The 17,418-nt window shown below is 35.8% G+C and overlaps 1 protein-coding gene across 1 annotated transcript in view; it reads left to right on the forward strand.

Moving 5' to 3' along the window:
- Window positions 1-15,635, forward strand: part of lmbrd1 (LMBR1 domain containing 1) — a 36,447-nt gene extending 20,812 nt beyond the window's left edge. Inside the window, exons 12-16 of the mRNA XM_033979622.2 lie at window positions 587-691; window positions 762-911; window positions 1,780-1,843; window positions 13,985-14,076; window positions 14,612-15,635. Of these exons, the coding sequence (XP_033835513.1) occupies window positions 587-691; window positions 762-911; window positions 1,780-1,843; window positions 13,985-14,076; window positions 14,612-14,722 (522 nt within the window). The 3' untranslated portion in view covers window positions 14,723-15,635. The remainder of the gene's footprint in view (window positions 1-586; window positions 692-761; window positions 912-1,779; window positions 1,844-13,984; window positions 14,077-14,611) is intronic.
- The last annotated feature ends 1,783 nt before the right edge of the window (window positions 15,636-17,418 follow it).

Here is a 17,418-nt window from a genome sequence, read left to right on the forward strand (position 1 = left end):
ATACCTTAAGTACAAAGGCTGGCCAACTCATTGTGTCTTTATACCACATATAGGATCTCAAAGAAATATTTTAAAAATGTGAGGGGATAGTACTTGTTGATTCTGTAGCATGTGTTGAGTGGATAGTTGATTGATTGAAAGGATTTGACATTAAGAAACTGTTATCATTGGCAAGCTAAATTTATCATTCTGGACTTTGTATTCTGTTAGAGAATTTGAAGGGAAAAAACATGATGGACAGCTCAGAGTATTTAAGAATTGCTTCATACACTATGGCATTGATTAAATGTCTACAGAAAGCATTCACAGCATTGACCTTGTTGTTTCAGACATTAAGTGTACCATATGAATAGATCAGTATTTCTGTTGCCTAGTTTTGCCTAAGCAGGAGTACTGTAGAGTTAGCCAGAAAGTAGTTACACTTCATTTGACATTGTAAAAACATGCGGCAAACTATTTATAAAATTAGTTGGCCCACATTGAGTATCATTTATAATAGATTGGCAATTTTGAGCATCCCAAAGAGGCAGCCAACTAATTAATTTGGATATCAACATCAAGCTGACCCTTGTCTCTTAAATTGCAGGTTTTCCCATTAGATTACATACTGATCACTGTTATCACCATGTACTTCGTGTTCACTTCCATGGCTGGTATTCGCAACATGGGCATCTGGTTCTTCTGGATAAGAGTAAGCGTGCACATATAAGTCAACTGAATAATTCAAGCAATAGTTAGCCTTTTATTTTCTCTTTTTGCAGCTTTACAAAATTCGACCGAAACGCACTCGACCCCAGGCTCTGCTTTTCCTCTGCATGATTCTCTTGTTGATCGTTCTGCACACCAGCTACATGATCTACAGTCTAGCACCTCAGTACGTCATGTATGGGAGCCAGAAGTATCTTATACAGGTAAATAACATATATATAATATTTATTCATCCAGGAATTATGTTTAGAGAGACAACAGCAATGGTAGAGCATTGTCCACTGATCCGAAGGTTGGCAGTTTGAAGCCTGTTGTCGACATAAACATCATGTTTATGTGTGATTCCAGCTCCCACTGATGAATGCTGCCGTTGTGTCCTTGGGCAAGACACTTAACCCACCTCGCCTCTAGATCTGTGTACACTGGTGTATGAATGTGTGTGTGAATGGATGAGTGGTTCCTTCCTTCCTTCCTTGTAAAACAGACCAGTAACTGAAGAATAGAACCTTCACATCAACTTGTCAGCACAACAACTAAGTGTCACATACAAAAGCAATTACATTAATAACAAAACAACAAGTACAAGAACAACAAAAGGTGTCAACTCTGAACTAAACACAAATGATCAGATCATTACTGTATGAACAAAATAGCAGATTGTCACAGGGATCAGATCATGATTCAGTTTTTATCACCATATTACACAGCCCTCGTTTGGGGGTTCAAACTACTTGTAGGAAATTGTGGGGCTTTTAGCTTCTTATAGTGTTTCAACCATGTGCTGAGGTTTTTGTTGTGAAATGGAATCGAAAAATACAGTGCTGCAGCAACCACTTGCTCTGTCTGTGTGGGTGTACACTATGCATGTGGTTTAGATGCAGTGTTATTTTTCTTAAATTCATGTTCATATTTCAACTCTCTTTTAAACCACCCAACCATTGCAAAATATTACACTCAAATGACAAATTACCAAATTACATGTTTGATTACACACAATGTACTTTATTTGATTAACATCTCCACTATATATTGTACATTTTGAGACTTGATCTCTTGTGTGTTTTTCCTCAGCTGCCCTCTGTGGATAATGGTACCCTCAGCACCACGAGGAGCTGTGATGCAGATGCGCCTAAGGGTAAGTCTGTCACAGAGTACAGTGAAATAGCACTGTTCCAATGGTGAGATGTTGAAAGAACTTACCACATACACCATTAAAGATTTATCCCTCTCTGGTTCAGCTTATACTAGGAGAATCATGATACATTGTATGGTGTGCAATTGAGCTGTATAGGCATGTGGAATGATTGCCCACCACATTATCAAGATAATTTTCATATAAGTTAGTGGTCCTATATCACGCAAAATTGATTCTTGTGAGCTTTAAGCCATGTTCTAATGTAGTGTCCTCCTCATAAACATACCTGAAGTTGTGTTTTGTTTCATTTCACTAAAAGTAAGGACACTTATGACTGTACAATATAATGGTGGTCTGAGGAGATGGACAATCTTCCTCTTATCATGGTTTAGTGAAGTCCCAATGCATTTTCAAAAACACCTCCCCCTTTCTTAATCCTCGAAGAACTACTTTTTTATATCTAAACAAGTTGCCATCAGAAACAATCTGGGCTGGACTAATTGTGCACATATCTGAAAAATGTAATATTCTCAGTTATTCAATCTCCCTCCTTCAGATGGTACCAAAAAAATATCTTAAGTCAAAGGTGTTCCAACTTCTTCACATGACTGTATAATCACAGTTTATTATTCAATGGAGGATAAATTATCAAGGACAAACATTTACTGGCGCAATTATGTGACTACTTGCTGTTTCCATGCCAACCTTTATTACACTAAATCAGCTATGAAGTGCGAATGTGCAGAACATAGCCTCTCAAGCTTTGTCTTCATAATTTATTAATTTGTCTGAAAATGTATTTTAAAACATGCAGAAAGGTCTACATGTTCTGAAGTTAAGACATTGTAGACATGAGATAATAACCATGCACATTTAGGTGTATTTTCTTTTGGTTTGTCGATATGTGTCAAGTCGATATTCATACTTTTTTTTGTGTATTGGCTATCAGCCTTAACTCTCCTGCCTAGGCCGGTATTTGGTTTGGGCTCACCAATTGCTGCATAAAGCTTTATTTTAACACTTAAGTGCGATGATGACAAAATTAGATTACACAGCTATGGGTTAGTAATAAAAACAGGGTTGTGAATGTCTAAAAATTATATATATTGAGATTATCGTTCCTTATTAAAGTTCAATTATGCAGAGCAGTAAAAAGACTATTTATATTTGTTGTCATTTCAAATCATATTTTTTGGTGGGAAAATGATCAAAATCAGCCCAAAAATATTGGCCCCAAAACATCAGCAGAGCTTATTGGCCATTCTTGACTCTAAACGATTGGTATCAGCGTTGGCCATGGAAAAAAAAAAACAGATCAGCCAATCTCTATTTCTTTGTAGATATTTTTCTTTACAAACTTTGTGTTAATGAAAGATTAATATAATCAGCAACTTTTTAAACCAGCAAATAATGCAAAAAGTGCAGGGTTTTAACTTTCACTGACAGAATTTGAATTATTTAAACATTTTTCTCTCAATTTTCTTCCTCACTCTATGCATGATTAATAACTCACACAATGAAATCAAATGATACTGTTCAAATGGACACCAACTGGCAAATGATAAATAACACTATTTATATCTTCATCATTAGTGGACACCTGTTGTCTTTGATTTGTTCCAAACAGAAAATCGGCAAAGTGGGGATTTGCGCAAGTTCAAAGTCTGAACAGTACTGTGCTGTGTAACACTCTAATTTAAGCAACACCATGTAGAGCTGAGGCCGCACGTTCCCAGAATTCAGCACTTACAACTACTACTTAAATTCATTGGCTACTTATTCAGAATATAATCTTCCGTCATAAGTTGCCATTGACAACATAATCACAAGTCACATTGTTTGAAGCTCAATCACAGGATCCAGTTTGCTAAAAGGCGTCCATTCCGTCGGCTGGGGGAGGTTATGTTGCTAGACCTTTCAAGCTCACAGGAAAAAGTATGATCTTATGGACCTCGATGTTGCAAGTAGACTTCACAAAGGATCTGACCGCAGACCCCGGAGTGCTCTTTAAATGCAGCTTGTTCATTCTTCTGCGTTCACATATGTATTTCTGCTCAGCCCACTCACCCCATTTATGCCGACTTGAACTCTTGCTGCACCAACATCTCTCAGGCTTTGGTCTAAAGCATATTCCATCAGTTGACTTGAAAGTTCCTTAAATAGATAATCTTATTAATGAGCCAGGCTTAAATATTTTATAGATCCACGGAGCCCAGTTTCAACCTGCAAAATTCTTGGGGTTGCACAAGCAATCACTGTCAGACTCTTACTAACCATTGAACCTCTTCTGAGTTGGGCTTTGATAATTTTGTAGGACCTAATTTGAATGCTGGTACACTAATATTGCCTTCTACCTTCTGGCCTTGTCTATACAGTTATTATACTGCTACTCCTCCACATTCACGTGTTGCAAATCGTTTTCACCTCGCAATTTTTTTGACTGACGATGCTGTAATCATTAAGGATCCTTTACCTATCAATCTGGCACCTCTAAATAGGATGTTCTCTGACATATTGGCATGTTTGATTTTATTTCAAGCCCTGTGTCCCCCATCAAAGATTTATTCTGTCCTTGTGTCCATTTTCTAAAGATTGTCTGCGCATCACAGAAATGAACTGTCTCTGCTGTTGTTTATGGCTGCCATGTTAACACCATCATCACATAAGCGTTGCACTTTATTGGCTGCACCAGGTCCCTCGACAGCCTCGCCAACAGTGAAAATGACATCTGTCCAGTTTCCATGGCATAATTTCTATCGCTATAACAAAAAACACTGTGATTAAAAAGCTGTCAGGTTACTTCAAAAATACTAGAAAGTGTTTTATTTTTACATATTGTCAGTCAGCAAATGGCCTTGACATGTTTTAAAGGCACACTATGTAACTCTTTTGGTCAGGGGTCTGTCTTCTACTTGGCGCCATGGAGAAATGAATGCTTTTGAATGTTCCATAGTATGTCATTAAACACATCTATTTAATCTTATTTATTAATCTTAGTCTTAATAAGTTATATATTTTTGTTTCTAAAATACCTTACTTTGAGTTAGCTCACCTCTCCGCAGACCTGACCAGTAACTTGGCCTGATGATGATGGATATGTTTAATGCCAGACTCTGGAATATTCCACACAATGCTTTAATAGAGACAATTGGTCCCATAACCTCCACCAGAAAAGTGAAATACAACACCTTTAACATGTTCAGATAAGCGTGTTATTCTTGTATTTGTTTAGCTGTTTATATTTCAGTATTTTTTCAAACGCTATTGCACCTGGACGTGCTTGAAATATGCTCCAACGTCTGATTTAAAGTAAAAAAAAAAAAAAAAAAATCAAACAAGCAAAATAATAATGTATCACATAATTTTTCACTGCTTGTCATAAAAATCACAACTGGATATTTCTGAATTCACTGAGCCTCAGTATCGTGTATGTGGTATGGTACATTTTCAATTTCCTGATCATGATGTGGAGCTCTGTCAGTTTCCTAGCAACTTGGCCGTCTCCACACTTGTTTTAAAGAGCGAGCAGGGATGATGGTCATAGTTTTATGCATTTACTCACAAGTGTCAGGTGTCCAGGCAATTTTCTACACACCGCTCCCTCATCCCCAAAACAAATTAATAGTAATTTTCCAGCAACATAGGGATTAGCTCCAATTTATGACACAATGAAAAATGTCAGTCAAAAGTTTTTCTCCTGAGAGGAATTAAAATATCTATACAGTTTTTAAACACAAACATTATTGGGTTTTGTGGTATATTAGAGGTCAAGCCTATAGTAATATTAACATACAAACATATAATTGGAAATCAAGATTTGCTTAAAGGCAATGCATTTATGGTTCATTTTCATCGAATTTCACCAAGGATTTCACAGGGTTTTAAAGTCATGTAATGTTATTAGTTGTATTTAGCAAAAAAGAATGTAAATAGGCTTTATAAATACTGGAATAAAATAAAACTGCAATGGTTGTCTTTCAGTACTTCTACTCCGCTCTAGAAAATTCATATAATAAGAAAAATAAGGAATAGAATATTGTTAAAATAAATTAAACAAAATTTAAAAAAAAAGTTTCAACATTTGGGTGAGGGTTTTAAGCTCAAGACATGATTTTTATCCAGAAATATGAATGTTAAAGGAGTATTTTTTTAGTAATCCTAGGTGGCGCTGTTCTCTTGTCTGTAAATTTACCTTGAATGTGAAAAGTAATGCTTGACACTAACAAATGCTGACATATGCTTTAATAAAGTTTAACTGGTAATAGAAAATATGAAAAACACTGTAAAAGGAACCGCATGCTCAAAGGATTTATGAAACAAGGGCAGGCGGGGGTAAAGTAAAAGCCTATATATTAACACAGACTAGACTAGACACTATGGTGTCTAGTATCTAGTCGTGTATAGTAGCCTTTATGCATGTGCAACTTTGTGTTCTAGTACATAGCTGAAAGTTATGCATAATGCATGGACACCTCTCACACGAGTACCATAAGTCAAGGTGATCTTACCAGCACCTATACAATGAACTGTGCTCTACACAACGAATAGTAATGATCTGAAGGTGAAGCAGGTTGTTGGTGTACATATAACATATTTAAAGGTCCTATATTATACAAAATGGATTCTCGTGAGCTTTAAGCCATGTAATAATGTTGTTACCTCCTCTAAAACATGCCTGGAGTTGTATTTTGTTTCATTCACACATGTTTCAAAATGCTCTGTTCCACCTTGTGTTGTCAGGAAGTGGTAGTTTTCAAGTTAACAGCAACTTTTTTCTTTTGATTCTGGTGAAGCTGTATGGAGTTTAAAAACACAACGTATTACCACATGACATCACAAAGTGGAATAGTGTGTTTTCTAGTTTTTTCAGGGAAGAAACTCAGCCAAAATATGCAGGGTTTGTGCATTAAACGTGTGAATGAAATGAACTACATCAACAACATTCTGGCCTAGCTCTTTCAGGTTTTAAATTTTACTTCCCCATGGCCAACATATATGACATTCTACAGGTAATTCCACAACTTTTACAGACACAACTTTTACATTTACCATAATTGTAACAATACCCAAAACTTGCCTTATTTGCACAACAATTATGATTACCGTAGTCTGCGCATAAACTGTAACTGTACTTTAGAACAAATTCTGTGTATTGATGACATAGGTAGAGGTATTCTGTTTTAGAACTCTCCGCTACTTCCTGTATTTCTGTGATTCTCAACCTCTCAACTTTTTTGCCACAAACATAAAAACCTGCCATTTTAAAGAGACCACTGTTGAGGACCCACTTGGAGCCCTGAGATACAGTTTGCAGTAGAGAGTCGAGGATAATCTGATACTTCTATTGTAACCTAGTCTGGTCAACCTTCAGTATAAGATGCTTTTATCAAACCTTTCATGCTTTTGAATTCATTAACTGAGGTCAAGTACTCTAGTCTACCTTTGATACTATCTGGTACCACTGATATCTTTTCCTGAGGAGACAAGGTGGCTTGGTGGCTCAAGCATCTGTCTTCTAATGCAAAGGTTGGTGATTTGATGATGTTGTACTGGTCATTATTGGAGTTTTTTTGAAGATTGAAAAACATGAATATATTCACTTGCTTCAAATTCAACATTTCACTGATCTGAAAAGAGCATCTGTTTGGTTTAAAACACACATTTGGGCTTTTTTTCTCCTTTTGACAAAAAATCCTGTGCATAACTAAGCCCTCATAACATCTCTCTGTCTGCTTTTATTGCAGTGTTTTCTTGTCCTAAACTAGAAAGATTAGTTGACTCTTGGATTTGTAGATTGTTTGGTTAATCAATAATTGTTAAAAAAAAAAAAAATCGGATCAAATAAAAAAAAAAAAGAATAATAATGATGATGATAATGATAATAATAATAATCATAATAGTTGTAGTAGTGGTAGTAGTAGTAAGTAGTAATAGACCATTTTAGAAGCAAATACAACTCATTTTAATTATACTCCAAATAAGTAAAGCTGTATGCAAAGAGTTTGTTTTTTCAACAATAGTATACATTTAGAATTGTTTTTGGGGGATTTTTAATGTATTTTTTTATTGTTTAATTCAATAGGGATAGATACAACAAACATAGATTAACAATGAAGTAATCCGATGCTAGTGTCACAGTGCCTATAGCCGGAGCTAATTCTCAATACCAGTCCTCAGAAAGACTTTTAAAACTGTCCAAATTTCACTAAAAACAGTGGGATTATTTGTAGAAAAAGATAGATACATTTGTCAATCCACTGTATCTTTTGCCCCTGTATCTATCTCTCCCACACTCTTTCTGACACGCACAGTTTACACATGGTGACATTGCTGCTGTTGCAGAAGCCAGGACTTAGGCTGTTTTTTTTTTTTTTTTTTCTTGTGATAGTCTTTATGTGAGCAGGTAAAAAGTTCCAAAGTTTAGTTTATTTCACTGAGAAGACAGTTTGAGCAAAAGATGTCTTACGGAAGGGAACTCTACAATCCCCTTTAGCTTTGTCAGTGCTATAAATTTGTTTCAACATTATCGTTTATCATTTCTATGGTCTTCAGCAATATATCACACTTCAAAATGTCTTATCGTGACAGGCCTATCCGTAACACTAACATTTGATATTGTGGCATTCCTTGTTGATGCCCCCTTTAAGTTTCCAGTTACTGTCCAGAGTCCATGCACCAGGTCTGCCCTTTAACACAGAAAACTCCAAATGCTCTTTCTTTGTCTGTGAGAATTTCATCACTCACTGAGAATTCTTGTACGGGTTAAAAAAAATCACATATTTTCCCTGGTCTTTGATGTCTCGTGGCTTTGTACATGTTTGACTATGTGCTTTGAATCACAGTCAGTATAGCCATGTTGCAATCTGTATGATAGAAGCAGCTCAGCAGGGCTATCTCGAAAGCTCCAGATGGTTTTCTAATATAAACACTGCGTTCATCTCCCCCTCTTCAGCTTTTGTTTATCGTTTTGTTTAGTGGAAATATTAGCCAATTTCATAAGTAAATAGTTATCATGTGTTTAGTTTGACCCAGACAGTGCAGGCTAATGGTTGGCTCTTTCCACTACATGACGTCAGCTGTCTTCTCCCTGTCTGCCAATACTCATCCGTGCTCATAAAAAGACAATGACTCAGCTTCAATTTTTCTATTATTCTCGCCGTCTCTGCTAGCCAGATCAATAACAGTATCAGTTCTGTCAAATTCCTGGAGCGCTAACACTCAAAAGGTGATCTCATCCTCTATAAAAAACTGTTGCACTTTATAGAAGCAATGAAACCACCAGCCTTCAACCACATATTAAGTGTTCAGCTGCTGTTCGGCCTCTCATTCATTCGATACTTGTCAATTTAACTCAGCCCAAACAATTTTCTTTTAGCAGTAGTGGATTCCTTTAAAATAACTTCTACCATGTGTAAAAAATCAACCTCAAATGATTTCTACAATGCTTATAAAACTTTATGAAGACTGTTTTTTTTGTTTTTGTTTTTTTTTTAGCAAATGTATAGGCCTCGGTGCAGTGCCTATCAATATATAGTTCAATTTAAAGCTGCAAACTCTTACATTTTTTAGATCTGTAGCTATAGATTTATATAGGTCTGTCTTTTAAAATATTTATTCATTCATTTCCTTTTTTACAGTTGTGTAAGGATTTAGGTCCGAACTCAAAGTGAACTTTTGCTTCTAACATAGGGCCTACCTAATCCTATAGAGCTAGGGATTGAATGTCAAAAACATAAAAACATATTATTGTGTTTTTATTACAAATGTACAAAAAGTCCAATCAATGTAAAAAGTAAACAAACTGGTTGTGAAACATCACAATAAGATGCAGAGTCATAAATACATGTATCACACTATAGAATACTGTAGTGTTCTGGTGTAAGGAAACACCCCATTCTTCTGGTTGTGTATTTTCTGAACAAATGGCTACTGTAGGCTGTAACCCATGCCAAAACAAAAGCAAAAAAACAGCAGTCTCAACTTACTAGAGCCAGTCTCCAAAACAGACCAGTAACTGACTAATAGAAACTTCACTTCAACTTGTCAGCATAGCAACCAAGTGTCACATAAAAAAAGCAGTTACACGAACAACAACACAGGATCAAGAACAACAAAAGGTGTCAACTCTGAGTTAAACACAAAATATCAGATCATTATAATACTTTATAATGACCACTAAGTTTAGTCATCTCTGTCGGTGTAACTTTTTTGGTGTGAAGCACTTTGGTCAGATGAAGTTGTTTTAAATGTCAATTTTTCCCACTTTATGTGGGCCGGGTTGCGGAGGCAGCAGTCTGAGCAGGGAGGCCCAGACTTCCCTTTACACACACACTTCCTCCAGCTCTTCCGGGAGGATCCCAAGGCATCCCCAGGCCAGCCGAGAGACGTAGTCCCTCCTGTGTGTCCTGGGTCTTCCCCGAGGCCTCCTCTCAGTGGGACGTGGAGGAGCAGCGGCTCTACTCCGAGCTCCTCCCATGTGACTGACCTCATTTTGTCTCTAAGGGCGCGCCCAGCCACCCTGCGGAGGAAGCTCATTTCAGCCGCTCGTATCCGCAATCTTGTCCTTTCAGACATTACCCAAAGCTCATGATCATAGGTGAGCATAGGAACGTAGATTGACCGGTAAATTGGGAACTTTGCCTTTGAACTCAGCTCCTTCTTTACCACAACAGTCCAATAGAGCAACCAACTGTCAGTCTCACTGTTTTTAAATGTTCTATATGAATAAACTTTAATTGAGTTTAATTTAATTAACCTTATGTTATAACCATTATATTTCATGCATTTTCTGTTGAAATTCACTTTTGTAACTTTTTAAAAACAGATATTTTTAATTGACCTTACAATACAAAAAAAGATGTTGTAATTGTAGTTGTTTTTTCTTTTACTCTAACATTCGAACCTACCTCAAAATGAATTACGGGCAGCTTCAAAATTATATAGATTACTGTATTTTTAGGGCTGTAGTCCTTCAGTCCTTTAGTCAGTTAATGGGTCAGTGGAGTCTAGTAGTAAAAAATGTGTGTCAGTCGAATAATGATTTCATTTAGATTATAAGGATTTATATGAGACAAGAACAGACAGGAGATGATTCACAAGTTTAATCTTCCTTTATTCCTAGTTTCCTAGTACTTTTTTCTGCATAAATAGCTGTTTTTGCATGAACTCCCGTGCAGCTATAGTCTTGTGAGTATAGTTTGGATCAGATTCATAGAGATACTTTATAGTTTTGAGAGCTTTTGCCTCTCTCCCTTTTTAGACGACTCGATTGGCACCACATGTCGACCAGACTTTTTTTTTTTTTTTCAGTGATTCATATACAATTAAAAATGCCCCTAAACCTTTAGCATTTCTTTTTGTCTCTCATTGTTTTTATAGATTTTTAAGACACCACATTATGAAATAAATAAATAAAATAAAAATTCAGATACTGACAAGGAACATAGGTAAATAAGTACAGACAGATTCATGCATTTGTGTACAGATACATAGGCCTACATAATCTATAAGGCTGTCAGTAAATTGATACCCACATACCCATTGAAACCAAAACCAGTATCAAAACTTATGCATTTCAACTTGAATTCCCCTCTCAGCATTATTAAACCATACTTGCATTAATATTGCATGTTAACCTTGTCACATGTCCAGGCTGTTTCCTTTGACTTTTCAACAAAGACAGGATGTATGTAAGGCTCTATTAAATGTTGCATCACTGCAGCTTTATCTATGGGCCAGAGCAGATCCACGCTGACACTGACATGGGTTTCCTCTTCTCTCTGCTCTGCTTGTCTTTTTGAGTTACAGTGACAATCGCCTCAGGCCTTCCTTCATATGCTATTTGCCCAGCATTTTTGGCTTGACTCGAAACACAGATGCAATGCACTCCTTCGATAAATCATTAGAAATACATTGAAACTGATGTGTCAATATTTTTTGTAGCAAGTTCATGGTCCCCAATAATTCAATTAAACTCTGACCCTTCAAGGCTCAAGGTTCACGCTTACGTTATTGGTACCAACATATAATTTTTGTTTAACAGTGAGTCAGCTCATTCATTCACACATACACACATCTTCATCTGGAAAAACAGTGTACAACAGTGTATAGTTCAGGCTAAAACCCCATTAGAAACAATATATACAGTAGCTCAGTTAGTAGAGCATTTGTCCACTGATCTGAAGGTTGGCGGTTTGAATCCTGCTCTGGACATTAACATCTTTGTTTGAGTGGTCTGATCTTGTGTCCTTAGGCACTTCATGTAAAGTGCTTTGAGCCTTGTAGATGGAAAAGTGCTATATAAAAATGTGACCGTTTACATTAAAAACAAGAGTACATAATGCCCTATGGGCATGGGGACGACTAAGAAAACTGTTTAAAAGTAACCAGTCATTCCACATTTTATCGACTTAATAATCCAGACCTATTGCTACAAACTATAGGAACAAGTTTTACAGGATGGCACATTGCTGGGATTCATAGGTTTTTTGACCTCTTTACAAAGGGAGAATTCAAATCTTTTGAATTTCTGAAATCTCAATATTCTTTACCAAACAAGGATTTCTATAAATATTTGCAATTAAGGCATTATGTACAGCAAAAGGCTAAATCTCTTAAACTTACACCAGAGTTGTATCATTTGGAGGTATTTCTCATTATAATAAAGAGTATAAACATTTTATATCTTATTGGGATGTTTCACAACCAGTTTGTTTACTTATATAAGTTTTATTTGGAAATATATTCCTTCAGTCTGGATAAATTGGCATGGTTAAGGAAATCTTGGGGAATTTTGCTTAAACGTGAAATTGATTCATGGCAATGGGACAAAATCCTAACCTTACCATCTAAAATCTCCATTTGTAATAGGTTTAAAGAACTGCAGTGCAATATTCTGCATAATGTATATATTTCTCCAAATATTTGTAGTAAGTACAATGTGGGTACATCGCCAAATTGCCTTAAGTGTAAAATCCATGTGGGCACGAGGTACCACTGTTTATGGGAATGTGCTTACATCCAAACATTTTGGAATGAAGTCTGTGCCAATATTAGTAAAGCTATAGGTCAGCAGGTAGCAGGAAACCCAATGATGTGTTTACTGCGACATATTCCTCCTTCACTGGCACAAAATGAGCATATTGTTCAATCATTCTTAATGATGGCTAGGAAGAGTATTATGGTAAAGTGGGTGGGTGATGATCCTCCCTCTGTTTCCCTGTGGAAATATCTGATGTCTGACCTCTTGTCTATGATCAAACTTGGATATTATATTGGTGGAAATTCTCAGCTCTTCATGGACAGATGGAAGAAGCCACTGGAAGCAATTGGACTTAAGTGTCAAATAGACTCAAATGGACAGCCACTTTGGACTTGAACTACTACACACTTTTATGGATCCTGGATTGGATTATTATATATAGATGTCTTCTAGACCAGTCTGTAACCTGTACTGTTCGTTTGTGTGTTTCATGTTGTATGTAAAAAAAAAAAAAAGGAAGAAAAGTTATATTTTATTTTATTTATCTTTATTTATACAGGGGGACCCAATGAGAGCACTTGGGCTCTCTTTTTCATGGGTGCCCTGTTTGTTATAAATAAATAATATAAAAAAAAAAACAGATCTGTACAGGAGAATACATAAAAAAGGGGAATACATAAAATAATTATAATAACATCACTTGTTCAGGGCACTTACGGCTACTGGAATAAAGGTCCTTTAGGTTACATGATTGACTTTAATATATTAGTTACAAGTATTGAAGGATCCGTTCATTGCTTTATTTTAGACAGCCTGACCACAAGTGCATTTGGAGTCAGTCAGAAAAGCGTGAACGTTGGTATTATGTTTTCAAGGTGTTTGCTTTCAGTTTAAATAGCGTAAAATGCGTGTAATGGAAAGCTTTGTGTTTCTGTGCTTTAGAAAATGTGTTCACTCGTGCTGAAATTATAAAGATGCTTAAAAGTACGCGTTATGTCTACAAAGACGATATGGTGTATTTTTACAGGCTATTCTGTTGTTTTGATGTTTCTATAAAAAAATACGGTCTATAAAAGACTTAATTTAAAAAGCAGTTTGACTGAAGCTTCTGACAAGTCTTTTTGGCACTTGATGTAAATGTTTTTCTTGTTTTTTTACAGACCAGTGCACTGTGACCAGATCCTATCTTTTCCTGCACAAGTTTTGGTTCTTCAGCACCATCTACTACTTTGGCAACTGGGCATTCATTGTTGTAAGTTATCTTTCTACCAATCATCAAAATTTTTTAACTAGTAAAATGCAAGCAACATTTTAAAGATCTCAGATGTTTTATGGCTGTTACAAAATTATTACTTTAGCATATTCTAAGTAACACTTTTAACAATGATTAACTTAAAGCAAGTTCCTTTTCCACAAGTTTAACTCTAAAATCTAAACGTATTTTACCGATCTCACATGGGTACAGATAAAATAGGGCTTTGAAATTAGTCAGATTTTCATTAATTTACAATCATCAATGATCAGCTTGCGTCTTTTTAATTGAGAGGTCCACAGCTTATTCTCTGCCGGTAAAAACATGTAGTTTGGAGCATGTGTTCAGGAAATGCATATAGAAAGCCATTTTTAATTGCTTTTAATGAGACAAAATAAAATATCACAATCTATCAATATAGAGGGGAAAAAAAAACAAGATTTATTTTTTTTACCCAGCCCCAAGATAAGTAGCCTTAATAATCAAAATAATCCGTTTTGTATGTTTTTTTTATGATTCGTTTTTTTCCCCCTAGACCTTCTTGATCGGCCTGGTGGTGTCTTGCTGCAAAGGGAAGAAGTCTGTGATAGAAGGTGAGGTGGAGGCAGATGATTCAGACTTAAGCGATGATGAATACATCCACTAAAGACAAGAAAAGAGTTCTCAGAATCTACTGTGAACTTGTCAGCGTTTAGTTTAAGAAGCTGCTCATTTTTTTAGAAGTTTCCTGTCTTCTGAGTTGGAGTGGAAATGCCCCTCACCTTTAAAAAAAACTGACAGACTGATTGTTTTGTCTTTCAGTCAATATTACAGATGAAAGTGGGATTCAGGGAGTTTTGTTCATTTCAGCCCAACCATGAGAATTCACCTCCAAAAGCTTTGATTCTGACAAGTTAATATTGATATATTGCTTTTCACACTAAAATACTTATTGCAGCAGACTGGGTGTTTCTGAATTTTATTGTTGAACTTCATACCAAGTTTAGATGACATTTTAAAAGCACTTTTGAATCGCTGGTACTCGACATACTTTTTCTTTTATTTCTTTTGATGATTTAGTGTAAAACAGTGATACCAAAGTGTTGCCAGCACTGACAGTTTTTGTTTATTTGCATTTGAGCTAGATATTGTCGCCTGTTTCTATAAGTTACTCAGTGGATCTTAGCATAAACAACTAGGACCAACTATGACGCTTACTCCTGACTGTAATCTTTCAATTTACTGTGTTTAACTGAGCTCTGAGTGGATTGATTTATGGCTCTTATGTAATTATAACAAAGTAATCCAAGTGGGATTTCACGTTTAACAAGTTGCCAGTCATAATTATCGTCGTAATCTGTGTATATAGAAAGTAAAAATAAAATGCGCCTAATGAATGTCTATTAACCATGATGGGCACAAACTGACTGTGAATCAACTTAAAAATCTAGTTAACATTGTATAAATCAAAAATACACACTTGTAATTACTGAAACAACTACTGAAATTTGGCATTTGTGTATAGATGGGCAATTTCTGCATGAAGAATTTCCAAAAAATAAAGACAATTTATACAAATACTCCTAGTTATTAATTTTTCTGTGCACCAGGACAACCCACATTCCTTTAACTTTTATGAAGAACAGTAGGTAACTTTGATATTGCAAGATTTTCGTCCATATTTATTTTTGCCTCACTGTCTGGAGTCTGAATTTCTTTTCCTTCAGTGTCGTTTTTAAAATTGAGTTGACCATTGTGTCTACATGAAATAAACCCTCTCATATTATTCAGAGCCCAGTAGTTTACAGCAGTGTTTCTAGTATAACAGCTTGTGGAGTGATGAGAGTATGTATCAAATGAAGCCGACAGTAAAACGTGGATTAGCATAGAGGCACTGACGGCTCGCTGTGGATGGATTTGCATAAAACTCTGCGCTTGTCCAATTAAGAGCCTGTAGCGTGCATACCTTGTCATAACTACTCTGCAGACCTGCTCTGAGTTAAGCCATTATGTGATATGCCACCCCCACATGCACTAATAAACCACATTAACTTTAAGCCAGAGAGACGCACCGGGCCAGCGCTGAAGGGAGGGCTAGGTTGCATCAGCTTTAAAGTTAGAGTAGTGCGGTACAGGTACTGGCCTATAGACCTCTTAAAATGTCAGCAAAATGTTCAAAATTACAAAATCAAGACCACAATGAAAGAAAATGCAAAATATCATAATACATGCACTGATTAACTTATTTCAGATCTAAATTATACAACTGTGATGTATCTCTAACAGAAATGAACTACAACTTTTGAATTTCCAGTGCAGAAATGTCCATTACTTTGCTTCTCTATTACTAGAATGGAAAAATGCTGTTTCAACCTCAAAATTGTATTTGTGCTTTACAAAAAGTAGTCAAAAATGTATCATGGTCAACATTTCTATAAGCTATTGTCCAGTAAAACTGAAACATGATTTTGCCTTCATCAAAAAAGCCGCCTATTAAATAAACAATTCATGTAAAATTCATGTGTTAATGTTTTCTGCCCATGCTCTTCTGACATCAGTCACATACTATTTGCCAAAACCTATTTAATTCTTAACATTTTTATGAAATCCTGCGGCTAATCTCAATTTTTGCATTGAAACTGCATAATGTTGAACTTGTGTCTCTTCTGGGATGTATTTGCTTACAAACTTTTAAATGGTTTGAAAGTTGTGTACAGCTCTAATAGGGTTTTATTTGTCCAGTTTAGCACTGTTTTTGGTTTAGTTGTAATTTACTTCTAGTTTAGTTCTAGTTCTAATTTATACGGCCATATAAGTCTACCCTGCAACTTCCAGTGCATTCTTGGTTCCTCTCACAAATAGCCTACATTTAGAAACAAAAGAGGGATTATCCTGCATAAATTACTGAATTAGCACAATACAAAACATTGTCTCACAGTGGAATCCATCCAATGGGTATTTTCAGATTACGTCACAAAGCTAGAGATTTGTGCAATTTTATTTACCTTGGGGCATTTGCAAAAAGACTGCTCACTTCCAATTACCAATAATTTCAGTAAAAGATGGCGTGATCCATCTTAATTTGGTTTTGTAATGAACCCGGAAAGAAATCCTTTGTGCCCAACTAAAATATGTCTTGGAAATGCCAGGTAAAACTATTTTTATGAATATAATCATAATGGTACATACAGAAACGAAACTCTCAATTTCGTCTAGGGGGAGACAATAAAGCAATGAAAATTAGCATATTAGTTTTTCACATTTTTAAATCAGACCTGTTGCGCTTGTGTCCGCTATATAGTTATAATCTATGACACCTGGGGACCATTATGTTATAATTTGCACTTTTAAGATCGCAATATT

The sequence above is a fragment of the Periophthalmus magnuspinnatus genome, chromosome 15 (genome assembly GCF_009829125.3).
Source record: "Periophthalmus magnuspinnatus isolate fPerMag1 chromosome 15, fPerMag1.2.pri, whole genome shotgun sequence".
Classification (NCBI taxonomy): Eukaryota; Metazoa; Chordata; class Actinopteri; order Gobiiformes; family Gobiidae; genus Periophthalmus; species Periophthalmus magnuspinnatus.